This window comes from Mus pahari, chromosome 1 (genome assembly GCF_900095145.1).
Source record: "Mus pahari chromosome 1, PAHARI_EIJ_v1.1, whole genome shotgun sequence".
NCBI classification, from domain to species: domain Eukaryota; kingdom Metazoa; phylum Chordata; class Mammalia; order Rodentia; family Muridae; genus Mus; species Mus pahari.
In genome coordinates this window covers 118,738,062-118,763,259 of record NC_034590.1, presented here as the reverse complement: position 1 = coordinate 118,763,259, position 25,198 = coordinate 118,738,062, and the positions used below count along the sequence as shown (strand labels likewise).

At 39.7% G+C, this 25,198-nt stretch overlaps 1 protein-coding gene across 4 annotated transcripts in view; it reads left to right on the top strand.

Moving 5' to 3' along the window:
* The first annotated feature begins 1,558 nt into the window (after window positions 1-1,558).
* Rtn3 (reticulon 3) overlaps window positions 1,559-25,198 on the top strand; it is a 61,713-nt gene continuing 38,073 nt past the window's right edge. Inside the window, exons 1-2 of one of the 4 annotated variants that reach the window (XM_021195690.2) lie at window positions 1,559-1,896; window positions 15,747-15,803. In XM_021195690.2, coding sequence (XP_021051349.1) covers window positions 1,758-1,896; window positions 15,747-15,803 — 196 coding nt within the window. In that variant the 5' untranslated portion in view covers window positions 1,559-1,757. The remainder of the gene's footprint in view (window positions 1,897-15,746; window positions 15,804-25,198) is intronic. The other 3 variants (XM_029539921.1, XM_029539924.1, XM_021195698.1) reach the window with 3 other exon arrangements.

Genomic DNA, 25,198 nt, shown 5'->3' with positions numbered 1-25,198 from the left:
AGACAGGGTTTCTCTGTGTAGCCCTGGCTGTCCTGGAACTCACTCTGTAGACCAGGCTGGCCTCGAACTCAGAAATCCGCCTACCTCTGCCTCCCAAGTGCTAGGATTAAAGGTGAGCGCCACCATGCCCAGCTATGGAGTCATTTTCTTAATCGAGGTTCCCTCTTCTCAGATTTCAAGGTAACATAGAACTATCCAGCATGCCTGACTATAAAATAGACTTTAAGAAAAAAAATACTTAAGCATTCACCAAAATAAGTAATTGGATTCCTGATTACTGGCATACAGTTCCCTTTGTCATCTTTCTCTGGCACTCAAGAGCATCGGGGACAGTTTGCTGCACTATCAACTGATGCCTGCCGTTGAGTGACAGAGTACGATATTTTCCAGAGTCATTTTGGGAAATATCCTGGACCGTTTTCAGAACACTGCAACAACCCGGATGCCATCTGAGCTTTATTTGACCTTAAAAAACTGTCTAGGACAGACGCGGTCCACAGCTTGTTCCCCGTCTGCAGCAGCTTGCTTGCCTAGTGCTCCCTCTGTGAGTTAGCATCTTCACAGAATTTGCTGAATCTGCAATTGCACTTTGGGTCATCGATTGCTACTTAGCAACATCAAATCCCACAGCTTTATCATCATTATGTACTTAAAAAAATTTTTTTGAGCAGATGTAAGGAGGCTTTGAATTAAATCAATCCAGAAGAAAAGAATGAAATTTGACATAAATTGATGTCCAGTTTCAAATGTCTTTTTGGGGGGACTCATCTTAGGACATGAATAAAATTCAGTATTATGAGTATCTGTGCCTCATTTTTAATACCTCATTTCATGTCCACTCCACTCCCCCAGTCCCAACCAAGACGTTTTCTCCTGGTTTTCCTTTCTTCGGCAGCTTCTTTTTTATTTTCCAAAGTATGCCTTTTGTAGCTCAGAACCTACTCAGAGAAAAGACAACCTGAAGCCTCTTTGGGAAGAAAAACAAGATAAAAATATGAAACTGATTCTGTGCCTGCATTGCAATGTGATTGGAATGAGTAATAGTTTCTCATTCTGTTTAGCATCCTTCTCCACCTATCAAACATGGGACTGTACCATGCCTGCCTCGGTGAGGCGATATTACGACACGACCAGATAATTCAAAAAGAACATTACAGAGGGGGTCTCTAAATATTGTACTCTTTGGAGTCACAGGCTGGTACGCATCCGGAAAAGACATCAATTAGGATTTATAATAAAAAAAATTGTAGTTTATGAAGGCATAAAGGAACACATAATCTGCCAGCTAGAAAACATTCACATAAACAAGAGGAGGGTGGGGAGACTGGGCACTGTGAAGCTGTAGCAGGGGCTGCAGTGGCGGGCGGGTTCTAGCGCTTAGCCACGCCCCTTACGTCAGACTTTCCCCCGTTCCCCCACCCCCTACCCCTCACCCCGAGAGGCCTGCCCCACCCGCGGGCCCAGTCACACTGCGTCCTTTCCTGCGGGAGCGCAGAGGGACAGTTCTTGCGCCTGCGCGTTGCGTCGCTGCGCGCCTCCGAGGCCGCCGCCCGCGCGCCCAGGCTCTTTGTGCGCATGCGCGCTCGTACTCCTTTCCCTGCGGAGCACGGCTGAGTCAGTCAGTCTGTCGGAGTCAGTCTTCCGAACAGGCGACGCCGGGTACTTCGGAGAGCCAGCTGCTGGATTATTCTGTGTCCCCTCCCACTCTCCCGCCCTCCGTCTCTCTTCACCCTTCTCCCGCCCTTGCTCGTGCAACCATGGCGGAGTCGTCAGCGGCCACTCAGTCCCCGTCAGTCTCCTCGTCGTCCTCCGGGGCCGAGCCGTCAGCTCTCGGCGGCGGGAGCCCTGGAGCCTGCCCCGCCCTGGGGGCGAAGAGCTGCGGTTCCTCGTGTGCGGGTGAGGCGCGCGGGGGGGCTCGGTCCCTGGGGAGCGCGAGCTACTGGGTCTCCGGGAAGGGGCGAGCGACCTGTCCGGGCCGCGGGCGGCTTTAGCCTCTTGGCGGGCATTTGAGGAACAGGCTAAGGGGGAGGGGAGCGAAGGACCGAGGTGAGGAAATAACGGGGTGTGAAGAAAACAGGTTGGGGGCGGGGTGGTGAACTAGAGTGGGCGTTGACGCTGACCCCCTGCAAGGGAGGGCACCGCAGTGGGGTGAAAACGGAGAAAGGCTCTGTGCACGCAATGGATCGAGTGCTGGAGGCCCGAGAGCCCTAGGGTGGGTCGGGGCTTGGGGGTGACTTACAGAAGGATTAGCGAGCTTGAGAGGACTGTGACAGGTGGGACGTAGGAGAAATGGAGTCGCTAGGATTTTGAGAGGGGTGGTGGTGGAAGAGGTGGCGGGCGTTGCAGGTTTGCCGACCGGTTGACACAATCTTAAATGGGTGATATAGCCTTCCAAAAAAAGAAAAAAAAATTTTTTTTTGTTCGCCAGAAGGATCAGGAAGTTCTATTACTGTTTTTGGCTAAACTGAATGCCAGAATTTTTTTTTTTTTTTTCTGAGACTCTGAGGTAGATGAGGCGAGATGAGAATAGCATGGGAAGATTTGGGAGGGAGCTGCTGATAGTCCAAGATGGATCCTTGACTGCATCTGCATCACAGTCGACTCTTCACCGGTGGTGCATCGTGGGGGTGGGGACACGCAGTCAGTTGCTATATTCTAGAAGATAATAAATACAGTCATGCCAAGCCATCACCATGTTTTGATTTCTTGTTTCCGATGGCCTATTCTCAATAGCAGCATAACAAAAGGGAACGCTTGCTGCAGGGAAAAGAATTCAGACAAAGCCTGGGCTGCTGGAACCCCCTTCTCCCATGTGTGTGAAAAGACTAGGCGGGATGCTGCCGGCCTCCTTTAGTTTCTTTTGTATACAAGTCTGCCTGCTGGTGGGAGCTGACGTGCAAGCTTCCCCCAGATCAGAGAGATCTGCAGTGCAGATGCCTTCTTGAGGAAAAATATGCACCACTGGCAGGTGGTGGTTCTTAAAAGAACTGAGTCTTTGGCGAAAAATTCGGTTTGTCAAAGGAAGGATTTTAAGAGGTTTAGAAAATGCTTTGTTGACTCCAGCTCACTCTTGAATTGTGAACACAATATTCCTGATCTTAGCATTAAATATATTCTCTTATGTTTCCTAATACTGGCCTCCCACCTGTCTAAGAGCTTTGGTGCCCTGCAGAATTCTCCAGTGTGGTAATGGCCATTTGGATAAATGGTATGGGAGGAAGTTTTCCGCAGGCAGATAAAGGGAATGAGGCAGCATATTTGGAACCCTGGTTCTGTTTAAACCACCAGCATTTCTCTTCCAAATTTTTGCATTTTGGGTTAATTTTCAGATAAACAGTGGCTTTTCTATAACTTAGTGACTTGGTTTTAGTCACTGCTTACTGTTTGGTTGGCCTAGTTCTAATTTCCAAATTTCTGATAAAAATCTAGGTTTCAGAAGTTGGCCTTTTGTGCTGAAGATCAAATGTTAAGTATTGAGGAATCAGTCTAGCTAGCACTCAGGGAATTAAATTTTTAGGTATGATTGTGATCAAATGGTGAAAAAAAATTTTAATACAAAGTAGCCCAGGCTAGCCTTGAATGCAAGATGATTCTGCCTCAGTCTCCATGGGAACTACAGGTGCATGCCACCACACCCATCAAGAATCAACATTTTTATTCTTTTAATGCACTGTCATAGAGGGATCAGCTCCCTTGGTGCACCAGAGGAATGCAAGTATGTACTGCCACCCTGTGAATTTTATATTAGCAGTACTGATATATTAACATGCAATATTTTTGTTTAGCTTGTGTTTCTGGTATCATTCGCTCATGTCACATGCCACATAGTCACAGTTTTATTATTGCCATTTCCCTGTGTTTTTTTTTAATAGAGTCTTCTTCTGGAATTCATTACATATCCTAGCAGGCTTTGAAATTTCTCCTCTCATCATCTCAAATCCTGAGATAATAATAGGTGTGAGCCAGTATGCCAATCTACCTTGCTTGGGTGACTGTTGTAGTTATTGTTGTTTTTAACATAACTCTTTGTTTCTTTTTTGTTTTGATTTTTTGAGAGAGACAGACAGACAGACACACAAAGCCAAAACACAAAGAGATAGCCCTGTGTAGCCCTGGCTGACCTGAAACTGGCTCTGTAGACTTGGCTAGTCTGGAACTCAGATCCACCTGTCTGTGCCTTCTGAGTGCTGGGATTAAAGGTGTGTGCCACCACTGCCACCACCACTGCCTTTTAAAATACCCCTTTTTGATAGTGGGAAAGATTCTAAAATGCATTTTGCCAATAGAGAAATTTATATCTTAATATAGTATTCTGCATAGATATGTTTGCCTTGCACTTTCCTAACAGTATAAATCGCCTAGTATGACCCATTTTTCTTAATCTTTTCTGTGACATCAACTGTAGACATTTTGTCACTATTGACTCACTGAGGGTTTTGTTTTTGTTTTGTTTTCTTTGTCTTACAGTGTTATAGATGGAACCTAGGGCCATTTTGCTGCTAGGTAAACCTCTGAGACACATCCCTAGCCCACTATTGGCACTTGAAACAGTGTCTATCTGTAACTACAGAAGTACTCAATGGGTTTCTGTTGAATGACTCATCAGGTTTACAAACTGAAAAGGAATACCTGAAATACACACTAAATGTCCTATCATAAACTACTGTTCATTGTTAATTAACTGATATCAGAAAGTAGTAATAGTTCAGTAGCCCCAGTGGATTCTTGTTGGTCAAGTAACTACTTGAATATAAAAGTCTGTCGTATGGGGCTAGCAAGATGGCCCAGTGGGTAGGACTTGCAGTTAAGCCTAACAACCTGAGTTAGAACCCTTGGACCCACATGATAAAAGAAGAAAATTGACTCCCACCATTGTTCTGACCTCCATAATAAGCATAACTCTCTGCCTCCCACTTAGTTTTTTTTAAAAAAAAAAAAAAGTCCTCTATGACCATGTCTTAGTGATATACATTTATATTCTAAACTAAAAAAAAAAAATTATTTTAAAAGTTGGGCAGTGTTGATAAGGCAGAGGCAGGTAGAACTCTGAGTTGGAGGCCAGCCTGGTCACAGAGTAAGTTCCAGGACATCCATGGCTACACAGAGAAACCCTGTCTCAAACAAACAAACAGATCATTTTTAAAACAGCTGAGTGTGGTAGCATCTATCTTCAACCTCAGCACTCAGGATGCAGAGGCAGATGGATCTCTTAGTTAAGAGGCCAGCCTGTTCTATATAGAAAGCTTCAGACCAGTCAAGGCTTCATAATGAGGCACTGTCTCCAAAAAGCAACAACAGAAAACAAAGAGTCTTTCTTTATAAATGTGTCCCGGTGAGCCTGGGTGTGCACCTATCACCTCTGTGTTTCTGACGCTGAGACAGAAGGTTCACCAGTCTGGGTAGACTGCACTGAGAAGCCCTGTCTCAAAACACAAAAATACTGCACTGAAGTCACCACTTTACTGTAGTCTCTTCCATGCTTCCCTCTCTCAGAGAAAATGCTTCAAGGTTTGGCAAGATGAAAATAAGATGTAGTTTATTATTCTAAAAATTAACACATTTTAAATGATTCCTAAAAATTCTGCTGTGGTTGTCAGGTCCTGATTACGTGGAAATGCTAATCAGCAGATCATATGAGCTGTGGTTGTAGGAAAAACATGCAAACATTGCTGTCAGTCTGACTTGGTGTTCTTTTACTAAGTTCAATTTGGACTGACCTGTCCAGTAAGTTTAGAAATAGTGATTTTTTTTTTTTTTTTAGAAACAAGTAACGGCACGCTCTGGCCCGGTATGGCAGGTATTAAAGCAGTCGTAAACTGAGGTACTTAGAGAAGGTGAGGGCCAGGCTGCTTTCCTAGATTTCTTCCTTTGAAGGAGATTGAGAGTTTCAGAGGCAGACATTTGAGGGTGAGGTTAAAAAAAAAAAAAAAAAAAAAAGGCAGAAATATGTAATATTCTTTACGGAGTGAGAATTACCCTATATCTATTTTGTCTGAATTTATTTTATTTCATGTTTATGGTTGTTTTGCTTGAGTGTGTGTGTGTGTGTGTGTGTTTGTTTGTACCACATGTGTGTCTAGTGTCCTTACAGGCCACACATCAGGTTGCTGATGGTCAGGGACTGGGCTCACAGACAATTATGAACCACCATGTAGGTGCCAGGACTGAACCCAGGCCTCTGGGAAGGCATCCAGTGCTGTTAATTGATGGCCTTTCTCTTCAGCACTATGTTTGTATTTTAAATATGGTTTTAATATTTATAACATTGAAATTTCACAATTTGCCAAAGACTAACTACTTTTATGAAAATCATAATGTCAAAATAAAGATACATTTTACTTCATGATACTTGATCAAACAATAGCATGGGCAATTGAAAAATATTTTGCTGTAACTATTTCTTTTTCTTTTTTTTTTTTCCTTTATTTACATTTCAAATGCTATCCTGAAAGTTCCCCATACCCTCCCCCCACCCCTGCTCCCCTACCCACCCACTCCCACTACTTGGCCCTGGCCTTCCCCTGTGCTGGGTCATATAACGTTTGCAAGACCAAGGGGCCTCTCTTCCCAATGATGGCCAGTTAGGTCATCTTCTGCTACATATGCAGCTAGAGACACAAGCTAGAGACATGAGAACTATTTCTTTTGTGTCTCTCTAAACTTAGTTCTGTGTTCTATTCATGGCATCATTTCATGCTTTGTTCTAACAGTCAAACATTAACTATGTAATTTGGATTTACCATATTAACCCTTAAATTACAAGGATCCTACCACTTGTTTTTTGGTTTTTTGTTTGTTTGTTTGTTTGTTTGTTGTTTTGGTTTTTCGAGACAGGGTTTCTCTGTGTAGTCCTGGCTGTCCTAGAACGAACTCACTTTGTAGACCAGGCTGGCCTCGAACTCAGAAATCCACCTACCTCTGCCTCCCAAGTGCTGGGATTAAAGGCGTGCGCCACCACCGCCCGGCTCTACCACTTGTTTTTATTAATGTCAGTATTACATTCGTTCCTGACTATATCCATGGTAGCATCATACATTTACCAACAAACATGAGCACCATAAATGACCTGATTTCAATTCTGGCTTATCCCTTTTTAATTAATGTATTAAATTTTATTTGTTTAAGACAGGGGGCTTGGAACTGGAGAGATGGCTCAGGTTGAGAGCAATGGCTGCTTTTCCAGAGGTCCTGAGTTCAATTCCCAGCAACTATCTGAAATGAAATCTGGTGAAAAAGCCGTCTTCTAGCCTGCAGGCATACATACAGGCAGGCCACTGCATATATAATACATAAATCTGAAAAAGAAAAAAAGACGGGGCTTCACTGTTTAGCCTTGGCTGGCCTGGAACTCACTATATAGATCAGACCAGCCTTGAATTTACAGAGATCCTCTTATCTCTGCCTCTGGAGTGCTGGGATTAAAGGCATGTGCCTTTTGGGTTTCTCTCTTTCTCTCTCTTCAATAGTTATTTTAAGTGCATTGGGGTTTTGCCTGCATGTATGTCTGTAAAATGTGTTTCATCCCTTGAAACTGGAATTACAGATAGTTGTGAGCTGTTATGTTGGTTCTGGGAATTGAACCTAGGCCCTCTTGAAGAGCTGCCAGTGTTCTTAACCACTGAAAGATACTTTCATTTCAGTCCTTGGGTTTATCTCTTTAATAATTGCTGTTGTACAAATTCTGTGCCTCATTTTCTACTTCATAAAAATGATAGTAATATTTGGTATGAAAATTAAGCACACAGCACATACTTTGCTTATAGTGAATGTTAGCAAGTAATAGTGATTAATGTAGGGCTAAAGTACACATCATCTGTATGAACTAGATGATTTTGCTTTGTGTCCTTGAGAGCAAACTACTTCAAACTAGTTCAAAATATTTATTAACAATACCCAATACTTGGTGCATCTAACAGTTACAAATTATCTGCACATTGAATAGTAATTGAATTACAAGTGAAAAATCCAGGGGCTGGAGAGATGGCTCAGCGGTTAAGAGCACTGACTACTCTTCTGGAGGTCTTGAGTTCAAATCCCAGCACCACATGGTGGCTCACAGCCATCTGAAATGAGATCTGATGCCCTCTTCTGGTGTGTCTGAAGACAGCTACAGTGTATTTACATATAATAAATAAATAAATCTTTAAAAAAAAAAAAAGTGAAAAATCCTACTCTTCCTTAACAATAAAAGAAAATTGGTGGTATTGTTTTTTCCACTAGTACTGAGGTGTGAATGCAGGGCCTGGCCTATATGGTTGACATGAAGTTCACCAATGAGCTATGTATTCCCAGCCACTCTTTTAAATACTTATTTTAAATTTTAAATTATGTGTATAGGTATGTGTATATACAATGCAGGTTCCTAGAGAAGCCAGGGGTGTCAGATTCCCCCTGGAACTAAAATTACAGGTGGTTGTGAACCATCCAGTATGAGTTCTGGGAACTGAACCCCAGTCTTCTGCAAAAGCTGTATCCTCTTACTGCTGAACCATCTCTCCAGACATCTATCCATTTAAAAAAAAAAAAAATGCTTTAATAATTCTAGGCTTGGTAGTGCTCATTGTTAATCCCAGCACTTAGAGTCAGGCAATTTTCTGTGAATTCAAGGTTTACCTGATCAATATATCAGGTTCTAGCCTGCCAAAGCTATATTGAGAAACCCTATCTCAAAAACAGAAAAAGTAAGGAGGGGGGCAACTTGTTTCCTAGGTGGCTTGGCATAACATTAGTATGTTTTAAGTATTTTTTATACCCTTCTGGCCATAGTAAATGTAGTTATGATACATTATAAAATGTTTGCCACAGCAGATGTGTTTAAGAGAAACACCTACTTATTCAATTTGGTTTTTTTTTTTTTTTTTTTTTTTTTTCAAGACAGGGTTTCCTTGTAGCCCTGGCTGGCCTAGAACTTGCTCTTTAGACTAGTCTGTCCCTAGAACTCAAATTCACCTACCTCTGCTGCCCAAGTGCTGGAATTAAAGGCATGAGCCAGCACTGCCCTGCGACTTGATTTTATTTGTGGATGCACCTTATCCAACTAACTTGAAGTCACCAGGTGATTATTTACATAGTTTAACGTAAGAATTCTAGTGTTTTTATTTTGTTGCTGTTCATTTATTCTTGCACTGCTTTTGTGTTGAACCCTTTTTGCCTTTTAGTATTTTAAAGATGGTCTGAAAATAGTAGCAGGAATAATGTTGCTCTATTAAATTCTTCTGTGCGGAAATTGTCAGTCACTTATTCTACTCAGGTGACTGTTAAAAGTACTTGTAAGGTGAAATTTGGTAATGAATGAATTAGTGACATGTCGTTAGAGGAAAGAGGAAATTAAGTTTATCAGTTCTGTTTGAGCCAAGCATTATTTCTCTTGAAAGACACTTCTCTTAAAGTAGTGATAGTCCTAGAATGAGCATTTCCTAGTTCTTGGCAGAATTACATTGTCTCCAAATAAGTGTTATGTTTTCTTTAAAAAACAAAAAAACAAAACCTTTCTGGCTAGTGGAGGTGGCACACATCTTTAATCCCAATACTTGGAGGTAAAGGTTGAGTAAAAGGCCAACTGGGGCTATATACTGAGATCTTGTTTCAAGAAAAAAAAGGATGTTGCCTTAAAAATTGCCTAACAGAGCTGGGCGTGGTGGTGCATGCCTTTAATCCCAGCACTCGGGAGGCAGAGGCAGGTGGATTTCTGAGTTCGAGGCCGGCCTGGTCTACAAAGTGAGTTCCAGGACAGCCAGGGCTACACAGAGAAACCCTGTCTCGAAAACAAAACAAAACAAAACAAAAAAAATTGCCTAACAGTTACTGAGTATAATTCTACAGTTGTTTCAATTATGGCTTATTGTAGATGTTTTGAAAGACATGAACATGCTAACTCTGCTTAAGTTATAACACTATTGCTTCTGATTGCATCATGGAAAGTTTTTTTACTGTGTATCTGTAACTTATGGAAGACAATGGCTCTCCTATTGCAGCTCCAGGGAGAGCCACTGTTGCTGCTGCTGCTGTTGCTGCTTCCACTGCTGCTTCTGCTTCTTCCTCACTATGTAGTCCTGGCTGTTGTGAACTCTCTGTGTATACCAGGCTGGCCTTGAGCTTATAGATATCCACCTGCTTCTGCCTCCCAAGTGCTGGGATTAAAGGCATGTGCCACACCTGGCTCAGAGAACTTTAATTGCTATGTAAGATTTTTCACTCAGGGAAGGTTAATCATTAGCAGGTGGACCATTTTGATAGGAGTTTTTGTTGGTGATTTATGTTTTTGTTTTTAATTTCAAAGAATATTCTTAACTCTTTTCTGAAATCAACTGACTTACTACTTCCTGTAAAAACATCTTTATAACATAACCAGGAGAGATACATGTGGGTTCTTGGCATTCATCATTAGCAGCTTGTCCTTCAGGATACATGGAAGGGTATTCTGGAAAACCTCTTAAGCAAAATTAATACATAACCTTTTTGTTCTGTTATGGCAAAGTTTTTCAACAATGGGCATTGGTTTTGTACATCTTATTTTTAGTCAAGGTCTCACCAAATTACCCAGGCTGTTTTTGAACTCACTTGTGGCAGAGGCTGTTCTCAAACCTTCACTCCTCAAGCAGCTGGGATTACAGGTGTGTGGCAACCCGGGCTGGCTAATAATTTTGATACATTAATATTTGCCTACTGGTTTAAGTCATGCTCACATATAATAATTAAACAGCTGAGCATATTAAGGCTCTTTGTAAGGGACTTTGGGAGTTAGGAAGACAGATACAACATAGGCTATTCCTTTGGAGGCTATAGTCAATAGAAGGAAGACTTGTATTGTTTATCTGTGAGCTAAGAACACACCCTAGGTGGAGAAACAGGCTCAGAGAAATTTAGTCACGCCACAAAGTTAGCAATAGTCCAGTTAGTAGACTGACTAGAATTAAGGAATTTAAGGCTCAGATCTCTTTCACATAAATATATATACTGCCTCTATGATTAGAATTTGAAGCATCTTGTACTAAAAACACTCCAGTCACCCAACCAAGCAAACAAACAATACAATAGTCAGTGTTAGCTATAGATAAATAGATAAAAAGGTCAACCTGTTGGCAAAATGGATCAGTAAAAGTGCTTGCCACAAAGCTTGATGATTTGAGTTCCATACCTGGTACTCACATAGTAGAAAGAAGGAAGTGACTTAAGTGCCTGGCACACATAAACCCCTACACCCACATTGGGCGCCAATATGTTGTGGAAATTAACTAATCTTGACCTGGGGTTTCATTTAGTTCCCAGATAAAAATAACACACAACCTTTATATTTACAATAAGCCTTAAGCAGCACAACAAATGAGCAGATACCTGCTCTCTATATTATTAGAATCTACTTTCCTATTGATAATCCTAAATTATTACTATTTACTATTACTTCATTTGTGCTGCTCTTAACATCAATTGGTCAGCCCTCAAGGCTATGTTCTCTTGACTCGTAACCCATAGCAACTTCTTCTTTCTCCTGCACTTTCCTTTCCTTTCTTTCTTTCTTCCTTTCTTTCTTTTTCCTCTTCCAAACCCAAGCCTGAGAAACCTAAGCCCTACCTATGTCTCTTTTGCCCAGCTATTGGCTGTTGGCATCTTTATTTACCAATCAGAAATAACTTAGGGCAATGGTCTACATGTAGACTCACATCTCTGGGACAACCAAGTCTTGGGGGCCTGCACTTAGCATTACAATAGATAATAAAAGACCAAACTCAGTAAATAAGTAAAATATATATATATATATATATGTCATACATGCACACATTTATATACATGTATGTAATATATATGCATACATATTGAGGGAGTTGTATTTTGTTTTCGTTTTCCTAAAACTCTTTGAAGACTAGGCTGGCCTCAGATTTACAGAGTTCCACCTTTCTCTGCTTCCTGAATGTTAAGATTAAAAGAATGCTTATTACACCTGATAAGTAATACATTGTTTAAGAAAAACCTGGACTGGTGAGATGGCTTAAAACAGCAGTTCTCAACCTTCCTGATGGTGTAACTCTGGGGTTCCTTGGAGGAAAAATAGTGGAGAACGAAGGAAGATACCTGATGTCTGCTTCTGGCCCCACAGCCTTCGGTGGGCAGGTATACCTCGAATTTGCATACTTACACATACCAACACCACAGACACACATACATTCAAGATCATAAAGCCAGAAAAGTCAGAGAAGCTGTCATCTTCTGCGAGTTAAAGGAGTGATAACAGTAATATGTGATGATACCCTGCATGTCTTTTAGGCTGGTGAAAGGGCATTGGATCTGGGAATGTAGCTCAGTTGGTAAAATGCTTGGCTAGGATGCACAAAACCCTGTCTGTGTTCAGTCCGCAACACCATATAAACCAGTAGTTGTGATGCATGCCTATAATCCCAGCACGTGAAAGGCTGTCAGGAGGATTACTAGTTTGAATCTAGCCTTAACATACTGATTTCCAAACTAAACCAAGTCCCAGGCTAACCTGAGATACACAGTGAGAACCTGTTCTAAACCTTGAAAGAGACAGAGTATAAACTATCCCTTGTGTTCATTAATGGCATTGAGTCCTTCAGGTTTTTTTCTTTTCCTCCTTTCCTTCCTTTCCTTTTTATTTTTCCCCCTTCTCTTTCTAAACAAGGTCACATTGTGTCATCCTGGTTGGCCTCAAACTTAACAGTGATTTTCCTATTTCTGCTTTCCAAGTGCCAGCATTACAGGTGTGTACCATTATCATTTCCTCCATTATCTTTATTATTTCCTCTAGTTTCTAGCATCCAATCAGGAGATTCCAAGTTGTCCTCATTCTGACTTGCTAAAGTAGTGATTGTTTTGTTTTGTTTGGTACTGGAATTATAGGTATGTACTATATTGTGTCTGACTTATGCAGGAGATTTCCAATTTAGTAGAGATCTGAGTTCTTTTTAAAACATGTGTGAAAATTGGGTATAGTGCACATGGTTGGGATTCCAACACTCTCAGAAGATGTATAGTGAGACCCTGTCTCCAAATACATACGTATGTGACAGTGTCCTACCCTTCAGTGATTGCTTTATGTACAAGGTATCATTTAAATATTTAAAGGCATTTGGAATCTGTTCAGTTCCTTCCCTCCCCTGGCCTTGTTTCACATAATACTGTAAAGTCTCTTCTGGAGTGATTTTATTTACCCTAGTGGCTGTCCCTGCTGCATTCCAACAACTCACACTATGCAAGTTCAATGTCTCTAACTGCTTTAGACTAGCTACTGTAATTATTTTTAGCTTTGACTGGCTATTACAGAAAGTTATCCCATTAGTATTCAAGGATTAAGGTTGTTTCTCAAGTTCACTTACCTGTAGGATAGATTTGAATAGGAATATAATGCGATTTTGTAAGTTAGAAACCTCTTGCAATATTGTTGCAAACTGCTGGTTATCTCTGTTCTCTATCAGAACAGATGTTATCCATACAAATTGGCAGGGTGGAATTTTCCACTGGGTGGGGGTTATAATAGAAATGAACCGGCATACAACTTCCAGGTTCATAGGCTTTTTTTTTATTTTTTGCATATGGCTTACTTAAAGCTTAAAGACGGTACCTACCCCCCACCCCTCTGCCAGGTCTATCACATTTATTTTTGGTTTGGGGTATTCTTCAAGAAATCCAGGCTGTCCTTAAGCCCACAATCTCCTACCTCAGCCTTCAGAATTCTGGAATTATAAGTGTATTCCAACACAACTGGCTGTTTGTTTAGATTTAAACTGTTCAGTTGAAAAATCTAATGTTAACAGTAATTGCATATAGAAATGGACCCATTTGGAAACATTGAACAAGAGATAGTAAACATTTTCCTCTAAAAAGAGGAGAGAGCCTTGAAAAAGTACATTTTACCCTTGCAGAGTTGGTTCCCAGCACCCCACACTAGGTGGCTCACAATTGCTAGGGAATCTAATGGCCTCTTCTAGACTCTGCAGGCTCCTGAATTCATGTGTACATACCCATATATAGATATACATTATTTAAAGTAACAGTAAGTTATTTAAAAAGAGAATGTATGTGATAATTTATCTTAAAGCAATTGGAAATGAATTTCAAATTTCTGGTCTTGAATTAATGAGTAACTATCTGGTCCCCACCAAATTCTGGCTTGATTTTAATGCGCTCTATATTTGTTACAAAATAATTTTCCTAGATTAAAACTTACAGGTACTGCTATGGCTTAGTTATTTAAAGCAGTCTTCTGTTTTTAAGTATGACTTTAATATTTGCAAAAACTTTTTTATAATTGAAAGAAAAAAGAATTCATGCATAATATTTTGTATATTTAGTACATCTGCAGGGAGTGTTTTGTGTGTATGTCTGTATTTATATGGGTGCGTGCATGTCCCAGAGCATATGGAAATCAGAGGACAACAGTTATCTAGTATCATGTGAGCTCTAATGTTAAATTTGGACTGTCAAGCTCCTTTACTGCTGAGCAGTTTTGCTATCTCTCTCTCTCTCTCTCTCTCTCTCTCTCTCTCTCTTTTTTTTTTTTTTTTTTTTTTGAGACAAGGTTTCTCTGTGTACCTTTGGCTGTCCTGAACCTTGCTTTGTAGACCAGGCTGGCCCCAAACTCAGATGGACTGCCTCTGCCTCCACTGTGCTGAGATTGGTGTATTAGTGTGTGCCACCACCATCCAGCGAGATTTAAGTACCAAAAGCAAAATATTCCTTCTATCCCAGACAACAACTTCTCCTCTCCATCTGGCACTTTTTTTTCTTTTTTTAAAATGGGGTCTCATGTAACTCCAACGGCCTGGAACTCTATGTAGATCAGACTAACCTGAACTCACAAAGATATGCCTGCCTTTGCCTCTGCCTCTTGAGCACTGGGATTCAAAAGTATGTTCCATCATTCGTGGTTTGTGTGTGAGAGAGACAGAGACAGAGGTGCCAGAACCTCATGTATCCCAGGCTATTAGATGATCTCCACCTTAGAATCCTGTGCTCCTGAGCAGGCATCTCCACATAAATCTTGTACTTCACTCTTTTCCAGAGCACCAAGTTAATTGTTTAGATGTTGTTTTTAACTAGTCATTTATTGGTAGTCATTTACATTATTTCTGCTTAAAACCAGTGCCCTTACTGAATGTCCCTGTATACATATGTACTTTGTAGGATGAATTCCTGGAAGCATTAACTACTTAGTTAAAGAGTATGTTTATGGAGCAGATTAAAAAAGAGTATGGAGGAGTATGATTTTCAAAGCTGAAAGATTTCTTAGCCCTATTTAACCAGTGAATTGTGGTGTTTTGTTTTTGTTGTTGTTTTGTTTTGTTTTGTTCTGTTTTTAAGTATTGAGGGTCAGGTTTTTGCCAATTAAATATTTTTAAGTGCTAATCTTAATGACTTAATGCTTCTAGATGTAGTTGGAAAAAAAGCAAGTGGCAACTAGTACTTAGAAACCGCTTTGCCAGAGGGCAGCAGAGAAGTATCTGTTCTTGATGTTGTTGCTGTTGTGAAATGGTAGGGCTTCCTCTTTCCTCCTGAAGGTGATAATGCTTGTCTAAAGAAATTGACTTGGTGAACTTGTAGAAATGCATCCTGGGAGTGAAATGAGGTGTCACTGGCAGGTGAGTGAAAACAGTCACTAGAATAAAATTTGAGTCTTCCTTGGCCAGTAAGCCCAGTAAAAATGATAATGTTTGACCCTCCAGAAAAAGAAAGTTAAAATGAAGATTCCTGTATGGGCTTGTCAAATTCTCATTCTGTATATTTTCTTTCAGATTCCTTTGTTTCTTCCTCTTCCTCTCAGCCTGTATCTATATTTTCGACCTCACAAGGCAAGTCTATAACTTTTTTTGCACATTAATAAAAAGAAAAATGTTAAAAAAGAGGCTGTAACTGAGGATGAGGTGGAAATCTTTTATTGCCCCCCCATTTTTTCAAATGAAAACTACTAGTCCATCCTTTCTCTACTTAAGAGTTGCCAGTAGTTCCCTGTAAAGATTAATATACTTGAATGATGCTGAGTGAACCATTTATACTGAAGTTTTAAATGTAGCATTGATTATTTCTTAAAAATTAAATACTTGGCCAGTGAGATACCTCCTCAGGTTAAGGTGCCTGCCACCTAGCCTAATAAGCTGAGTTCAGTCCTTAGAACCACATGGTAGAAGGAGAGAATCAACTTGCATAGGTCGTCCTCTGATCTCCATCCATGAATTCTCTCACACACACAGTCTAAAGTGTATTGGGAATGGTAGTGCAACAATTTAGAGCTCTTGTTGCTTTTCTAGAGGCCTTAGTTTAATTACCAGCTCTTAAGTTAGATAACTTACTGTATTTCTAGCTTCATGGATCAGTGCCCCTTTTAGGCCTCTACAGGCACTGAATTCTAAACATAGATACATACACACACACATGCAATTAAAAATAAAATAAATCTTTAAAATATTAAAAGTTTGCATGTAGCATTTGGGACTTTTCAATCCCAGCATGCACTTAACTTATTAATTTGAATTTATTTGAAATAAAATAAATTCTGCTTCCACTGACCTACAAAATATCAGCCTAGCTACAAGGTTTAAATGTAAATCTGTTTGAAATTTATCCCAACAACTAGGCTGTTTTCAGATGCTTGGAAATATTGAACAAGTCAGTTGACTTATATCAATTAAGGCTTCTTATCCTAGAGATTAAGCAGTGACTTTGAAAAAAAAAAAAATCCACTCTGAAAGCAGAAGCAGGAAGATCACCTGTGTATTCCAAGCCAGCCAGAATTGCATAGCAAGAAGCACTCAGTCTCTCTCTGTCTCTGTCTCTGTCTCTCTCTCTCTCTCTCACACACACACACAAACACACACACACACGATGCCAACCAATAGGAAAGATATCTTAAGTTAATATAACAGCTTTTGCCAAAAATTTGAAAGCATGATGTATGCTTTGATGATTATAATGTGCTAGTAAAATGCATTCTATTTGTACTGTGGTACTAAACTCAAATACAGGTCAATGGGAAACTTACTTTTTAAAGATGAAATGATTAGACTGTAATAGCTCAATAATAGAACACTTGCCTTCCATGCACAAATCCTTGGATTTAGTCCCAGCATCACCTAAGCATTGTGGGGATCATATATAATTAAAGTCACTAGATAGATCTTAAAAGTTCTATGAAAAATATTCATTGTTCTAGCTGGGATTTTCTGCAGCTTGGATGCTGGTTCATAAGACAGACTTTGACCTTATAATAATAAAAACACAGTACTGAGGATGTAGTTCAAGTTAGAGCACTTGCCTAGTATACATGAGGCCCTGAGTTAGATATCCAACAATGCAAAAATTAAAAGTTAAGGTTTGAAGAGAGATGGCTCAGTGGTTAAGAGTACTAGCTGTCCTTGCAGAGGAGCAGGGTTCAGTTCCCAGTACCCATGTGACAACTTATAACTATAAATCTAGTTTGAGGGGATCCAGGGACAATTTCTGTCCCCTTAGGTACAAAGTGCACTTAGCATGTAAAACTTGTACCCACAAAATAAATAGAAATCTTTTTAAAATTATAAAAAGAAAGGATGAAAACTTAATGAAATGGTTTCATTCAGACTGATAACTTAGCATCCCTAACTCCACTATAATATCCTTAATTGTATGATTTTAAGATTAATAAGATAGCAGAATCATAATTCTGCTATCTTACGAGCCAAGTGTCTTTAAGTGTTTACTTTCAAAGATAGAAGCTTTGTGAGCTCACAAGTAATTCACATATATAAAAGTAGTTATATTCTGATAATTTTAAATCTAACCAGATGGCTATTTTTAAGCTATTTCCCACTTGTTAGTTGATAATTTAAACAAATAGATATTGAGTTTATTCTAATCCAGAAGAAAAATAACGTATTATAAATAAATAATTTTTCCTTTGGTTGCAAATATTTCAGATTTTGAAAAATACACCCTACATTTGAGTCACTTTTCACACAGAAAGGGAATAGTTGAGGCCCTAGACAGTGAGTAATGTAACTCAAGGCAGTTCCTAATAAACAGTGTTAGAAACACAGTGTCATACTGAAATAGCTCTCTTAGCCCCTGCTTGCAAACAGCACACATGCACCTCAGTAGAACAAAGATAAGGAAAGGGGATCAAAACCTCTCTTTTAAGTAGCTTCAGTTTTATAGTACATTCTAGTCTTCATAGGAGCATGTTGATCATTCTTACTTTTTGCTTACCAAAGCATTTTATTTTGATGCATGCAGATTCAGAGCATTCTTTTGTAAAGGCAGTGCTGTATCCCAGCCTCTTTAGCAGCATTTCCCTTGCAAACAACAACAACAACAGCAAAAACAGGGTTTAAAAGTCAGTTTAGGGGAGCTCTGCTAGTCTGGAAGTCAGCTCATTCACTGCGTGAAGAGATTGGCAGATGATTAATTGTACTTTAGGGTAGCCAATAAAGGAAGTTTCTAGACTGCCTTTACAAATAAGTATATTTGGTTATATTTGGTTAACAATTAAAAGCCCTGTGACTAGAAGCAGTCAGATTTCACAGAAGCCTTTCTGGATGTTGCCTCTAGCTGGAAACTTGAATCCCTATTACTAACCCAACTAATCTCTTCTGTATCCCTTAACCCTTTAGTCTTGTTGCAAACATGCTACTTTTTATCTATCTAAGCTATATCATACAATACATAGCAGTCATTAATTAGAACATTTTTAGATTTAAAAATGATTTGTGGGCTGGGACTATAACTCAGTGGTTAAGATTTTACCTTGTCATGCAGAAACACCAGGCTCAGCTGGGCGTGGTGGCACACGCCTTTAATCCCAGCACTAGGGAGGCAGAGGCAGGCGGATTTTTGAGTTCGAGGCCAGCCTGGTCTACAGAGTGAGTTCCAGGACAGCCAAGGCTACACAGAGAAACCCTGTCTCAAAAAACCAAAAAATGCTGAAATATAGATTATTTACCATTATCAGGTTTCAGGGAGATAATGCATGTATCAAGGAAGGAAGGAAGGAAGGAAGGAAGGAAGGAAGGAAGGAAGGAAGGAAGGAAGGAAGGAGAAGGGAAGGAAGATGTCATTAATTTGGATTGAGTAAAACTCATGTTTTTACAAAATAAATTATATTTATTAGCTTATTTCTATAACAGATAGGTTATATAAGCTAGGAAGTCAATTTTTTTAATATGTAAATATACCAATCCTTAGTTAACTTGTGCTTGGGAGTAGGCCCTGCCTCTGGGTTCCATTTTCCATCAAGGAGAACTAAACACTTCCTAAGTGTTTCAGAATTGAATGACTTTTGATGGTGTCTTCCGATATAAGACTCATAAGGACATTGACGAGACATACTGTATATAGATAATTTTTAGGGACTCTTTAGCATGCTAGTACTTGATGCAGATCATTAACTCTCACAGCCAGTGGTGGAGGAAGGCACTAGCTCAGTGGAACAACTTGGCTTTAGAATGGTGAGGTGCCTGGCTCAGAGTCACATAGACCAAAAACTCCAAAGTCCCTTCATATATAACTGCTGCACCTGTGATACAGATGATCAAATAAGTAGCTCCATTTAGGATTTAGAAACTTTTTACAGGATGTAATGTTGAAGTTGATATTAAATCCATGAGAGCAAAGAGGTAGAACTTTGACCATATTCCTATTTTATTCGTTATATAATGTGCTATTATTGGGAGAAGAAGCCTTCCATTAAACACAAAATCAAGGGCTGGTGAGATGGCTCAGTGGGTAAGAGCACCCGACTGTTCTTCCAAAGGTCTGGAGTTCAAATCCCAGCAACCACATGGTGGCTCACAACCATCCATAACAAGATCTGACTCCCTCTTCTGGAGTGTCTGAAGACAGCTACAGTGTACTTACATATAATAAATAAATAAAAATCTAAAAAAACAACAAAAAAACCCCCACAAAATCAAATTGAAATTTGGTTTCAGCTTTAAAGAGAGTGGAGTCTGGAAAATACTTATATTTTCTTTAGAAAACTTTTGTTTGTTTTTAAGTAGATGGAAAGACAGGCTCTGCCCTCCATTGAGGGTTAGAAGTGGAGCGGCATCAGGGGCATCCGAGCTCAGTCTGACTGATGCAGTGGGTGTCTGGAGTAGGAAGTTGCAACACTGAACTTTGGGGCAAAGCATTGAGAAAAACATTTTGCCAGTTACAGCCTTTTTCTTAAAAATATTTTTTTTAAACCAAAACATTTTTCTTTGTACAAAAGAAACTTTTTGTTTAGGACCTTGCTTGGCTGCAAAGTTGTCTGCTGGCTAACTTCCTATTTGGATGCTATGGCTGAAAGTTGCTGGTACTGTTGTGCACGGTAATGTGTCTTGCCTTCTTGTTCTGTGAACATAAGAAAATTCAAGTGTAGGAAAACCTACACCTGAATATTCCAAGCTCCCCTTGTATTGATATACATACTGTTTATGTGAAAGAATGGCTTAGTGGCATCTACAGGCTGGCACCCCTTTGCTATTGTGTGTAGTCTTCCATATTGAAAGTGTCCCATGTTCAGAGTGTCCCTTTAATTAAAACAATAGAATTCCTAAGTAAAAGGGGAATTAACTAAGTGGTAATCATGTTAGTCTAAGCTATTCATTCTTTGTAGGAAGAATGACTCTTTTTTTAACAGTCAAGTTAATGTGCTTCTTGGATCTAGATCACATGTTTTCAGTGATTATGGTAGGAATATTTACATAAATAGTAAACTTTCACTCTTTCTAAGAGATCAAGTGGGAAAATATAGAGAAGATGCTTTGAAAAGTAGGGTAAACTATAAGGGATTTTACAATTCAAATATGTTCATTTGATGTATATGTTTAATTCACTTGAAGTTTTTTTTTTAATTGTGTCACTTTTTAATCCTCATCTTACATAATATTCTAATTCTTGAAAACTTGCTCAGTCAATTTCCATGCCAGATTTCTAGTTAAGTGGTGCTTTGTCTTATTCCACACAAATTTAGTATTACTGTATTTTTCAAAATAGGCTTAAAATTGCCCTGGTTTAATTTTTACCACCATTTATTATTTGTTTTGTTGTTTAAATTATTTTTATTTTATGTAATTAGTGCTTTACCTACATGTTTATCTAAATGAGGGTGTTGGGTCCCCAGGAACAGAACTTACAGACAGCTTATGAGCTGCCTTATGGGTGCTGAATTGAAGAGCAGCCAGTGCTTTTAACTGATGAGCCATCTCTCCAGCTCATGGTTTGGTTTAGTTTTGTGTGTGATTGCGGGAGTGGAACCCAGAGCCCCACCCCAGCCCTATGGGAGTAAAGTAAACAAAGATCCACCCCTGCAACTCATTGTGCTCCTGGACATGTGATGGACAGTGAAGAGAGTGGCCACCATCTATGTCTTAGAAAACTAGAGCTCTGAACTGCAGCTCTGGTCATTCTGCCTTCCAAAATTTACCAGATGTGCTGAATTAGATGTGTCAGGGAAACTAGAGGACAAACCCTTGAGCTCCATCCTTGGAGATTCTGAGTTAATGAATGAAAGATCCAGCTCCATAAATACAAGATGGTACACACCTTAATGCTGGTACTTTACAAGGGGTGGGGGGTAGTGCAGAGACAAGTGATATTTGTTAGTTCAAGACATGCCTCGTCTACATATTGAGTTTCAGGCCAGCCAGGTCTATGTAGAGTGAGAGACCCTGTCTCAAAAGAGGTTTGTTGTTGTGGGGGGGGGGTTGTTGGTTTTTTTTTTTTTTTTAATAAGATTTATTTATTATATGTAAGTACACTGTAGCTGTTTTCAGACACACCAGAAGAGGGCATCAGATCTCATTAGGGATGGTTGTGAGCCACCATGTGGTTGCTGGGATTTGAACTCGGGACCTTCAGTGCTCTTAACCGCTGAGCCATCTCTCCAGCCCCTCAAAAGAGGTTTTTAAAAAAAAAAAAATTTTTTTTTTAAAGCTCCTATAGCCAAGCAGTGGTGGTATATGCTTTTAATCCCAGCTTAGTCTACAGAGTGAGATCCAGGGCTACATAGAAAAACCTTAAAATTAATGTGGAAAAAACTTAATTTAGAAACTACTTGCAATGACTTTTAAATTTATTTTATTTGATACAGTCTCACTTTGTTACCCTACCTTCCTGGAACTCACAGCAGACCAGGCCGGCCTTGAATTCAGAGATCTACATTCCTTTGCTTATCCCTAGATAAGCTGGGATTAAAGGTGACTGCCACCATGCCCAACTCTTACTATTTTAATGTGTGTGGATATTTGCTTATATGGATACCTGATGCCCACAGAAGACAGAAAAGAACATTAGATCAATCTCCTGAAATTGGAGTTTTAGATGGCTACCATGTGAGTGCTAGGAACTGAACCAAGTCCTCTGCCAACAAAGTGCTCTTGGCCACAGAGCCATCTTTCCAGCCTCCTTTTAAAAGGTTGTTGGTGGTGGTGGTGGTTGTGGTAGTGGCAGTAATGTTTTGTAGTTTTGTTGTTTACTTGTTTTGAGACAAGGTATCATATAACACAAGCTGGCCTCAAACTTCTGATCTTACACCTCCCAAGTGTGGATCACAGTTGTGTGCACCATACCCTAGTCAAGAGATTTTTTTCATGGAGATTTAAGTATATGTGAAACATTGCACAAGGTATATGTTTGTGTTTATTTTGTTTTTGTTTTGTTTTTGATTCAGGGTAACTGTAGCCCTGGCTGTCCTGAATGCTCAGAGATCTGCCTGCCTCTGCCTCCTGGGTGCTCTGATCAAATGCATGAGACACCATGGGCTGAGTGTTTGAAAAAAAGAAAGCTGTAGACATTTTCTTATTTATACAATAACCCAAACCTGTTTGATCAGCAAGTCGTGTAGTATATATTATTTTAGTAAGTAACAACTTTCAGGTTCTCTGGAGTTTTCTACTGTATTATAAGGTGCTGATTGTGAAACACTAATGGCAATTAGATGCCATGCTGTTTACTAATTGGAGAGTTCTTGTTTAGAGCTGTTGTAAAAGGCTTGTTATTTCTGCTTAATGTTTCACACTATAAACCTTTTACTTCCAGCCTAATTTTTTTTCATTGTGTTAGTACATATCCACTCTGCTCAAGTTCATTAGGGTTACAGTTAGCCAGAATGTCTTTTCATTTTCCAAAATTCTAATGGAGATCATTAAAATTAAAACACTGATGAAGATGTTGCCTTCTTTGGCTGCATGAGGGAAAGTCTGCCAGTAATGAGAACTAACATCCTATATCTCACGCTCACCAAAGAATGAACAAGGCAATGTTCTGTTTACCCTCAAAACTTCACAAAACACTGTCCACCACAGATGGTTATGAAATCATTATTAGGGAGTGTGCGCGTGCGCACGCTCATGTATCACGCTTTTGGTTTTGTTTGGTTTTGGTTTTTCAAGACAGGGTTTTTTTAGTGTAGTCCTAGCTGTTCTGGAACTCACACTGTAGACCAGGCTGGCCTCGAACTCAGAAATCCACCTGCCTCTGCCTCCCAAGTGCTAGGATTAAAGGCGTGTGCCACCACTGCCCGGCGCTTTTGGTTTTTCAAGACAGGGTTTTTCTCTATGTAACTGGCTGTCCTGGAACTCTATAGACCAGGCTGGTTTTGAACTCACAGAGATCTGCCTCCCAAGTACTGGGGTTAAAGGCGTGTGCTACCATGACTGGCATATCAAGGGCTTTAATAAAAAGCCGAGACTGTAGTTCAGTTGATTGAGTACCTGGCATACATGAAACCCTAGGGGAGGTAGAGGCAAGAGAATCAGTAGTTCATGAATATTCTGAGCTACGTAAGTTTGAGGCCAGCCTGGAACACAGAAGACTTTGCATCAAAAAAGTATCTATTTAGCCGGGTGGTGGTGGCGAACGCCTTTAATCCCAGCACTTGGGAGGCAGAGGCAGGCAGGTTTCTGAGTTCAAGGCCAGCCTGGTCTACAAAGTGAGTTCCAGGACAGCCAGAGAAACCCTGTCTTGAAAAACCAAAAAAAAAAAAAAAAATTATCTATTTAATAAAATCTTTTCAGTCTTCCAAGTAGTCATGATACTCATAAGAAAACCCACTAGCATTCTGACAGCAAGACTTCTAGCCTAACCTCACAGTTTTGCCTTAGATTGTTCTATATCCACTTCAAAACTATTTGAGTGCTCAGGATTCAGGAGAACTAGGAGAGAAACAGGGCATAAGAAACTGGCAAGTTCACTTCCTACCAAAGCACACAGTGTCCTTCCTCACTGTTATCCCAGTAATTACATATTTTGTGATCATCATTTCTTTCTATTGTGGTTTCTTTTTCTTTTTATGGAATATAATCAGTTCCGTTATTTTATTTGTTTATTGATTTTGTGTATTTTGATCTCTCTTCCCTTTAGCTCCATAAAGAACAGGGTTTTTCTGTTTCATTTACTGTATTAAATCCAGTTTCTGAAATGGTGTCTGGCATGTGATAGATGTAATTTACTTTGCTGACAATCTAATCTGCAAGTCTTTCTTCTGAATCATCTCAAATTCCATGTCTATAAACTGGTAGACTGTGCTGTCTTTGTAAGGTCGGTCAGTTTTGCTTGCCTCAGAGTTCCATTCCTGTTGGGAAAGCTTCAGCATTTTAACCTATGTACTGGGGTTCGTTTACCTTACACCTCTTTCATGCTGAGGATCTTAATTCTATGACCACCCACCCCTATCTTTGAAGGGGTTCCCACTGCCTAGGTTACAGCTTTACTGTTCTAAAGCTCAGATCCTATGACATAAAATTTTATTAATGTAACAGAATAAAACAACTCTTGTTTTTCTTTTTGGAGACAGGGTCTCTCTACATAGCCCTGGCTGTCCTGGAACTTACTATGTAAACCAGGCTAGCCTCTCACTGAACAGATATCTGCCCCCAACCCCACCCAGTATGGTAAAGGCATGCACCACTACTCCTGGCTAATAAGGCAACAACTCTTTATATGGAAACATCTGATAATAGTATGATTTTGTTTATTGTACTAAAATATTTAATTTCTTATTTTAATTTTTAATGATTTGCATGATGTCATAAATTTCCCTTTATCTGCTATAACTAGAAAGAAAGAGAGCCTAGGCTATGGGTAGAGACAAAGGAATTTTTCTTTCATGTCTTCCCAATTACTCATTTGTGCTCAAGGCATTGCTGTCCTGAGCCTACTTATGCCTCACCTGACCTGAGTTGTGCTTTGATTCATTTAGAAATATTTTAGGGGGCTGGTGAGATGGCTCAGC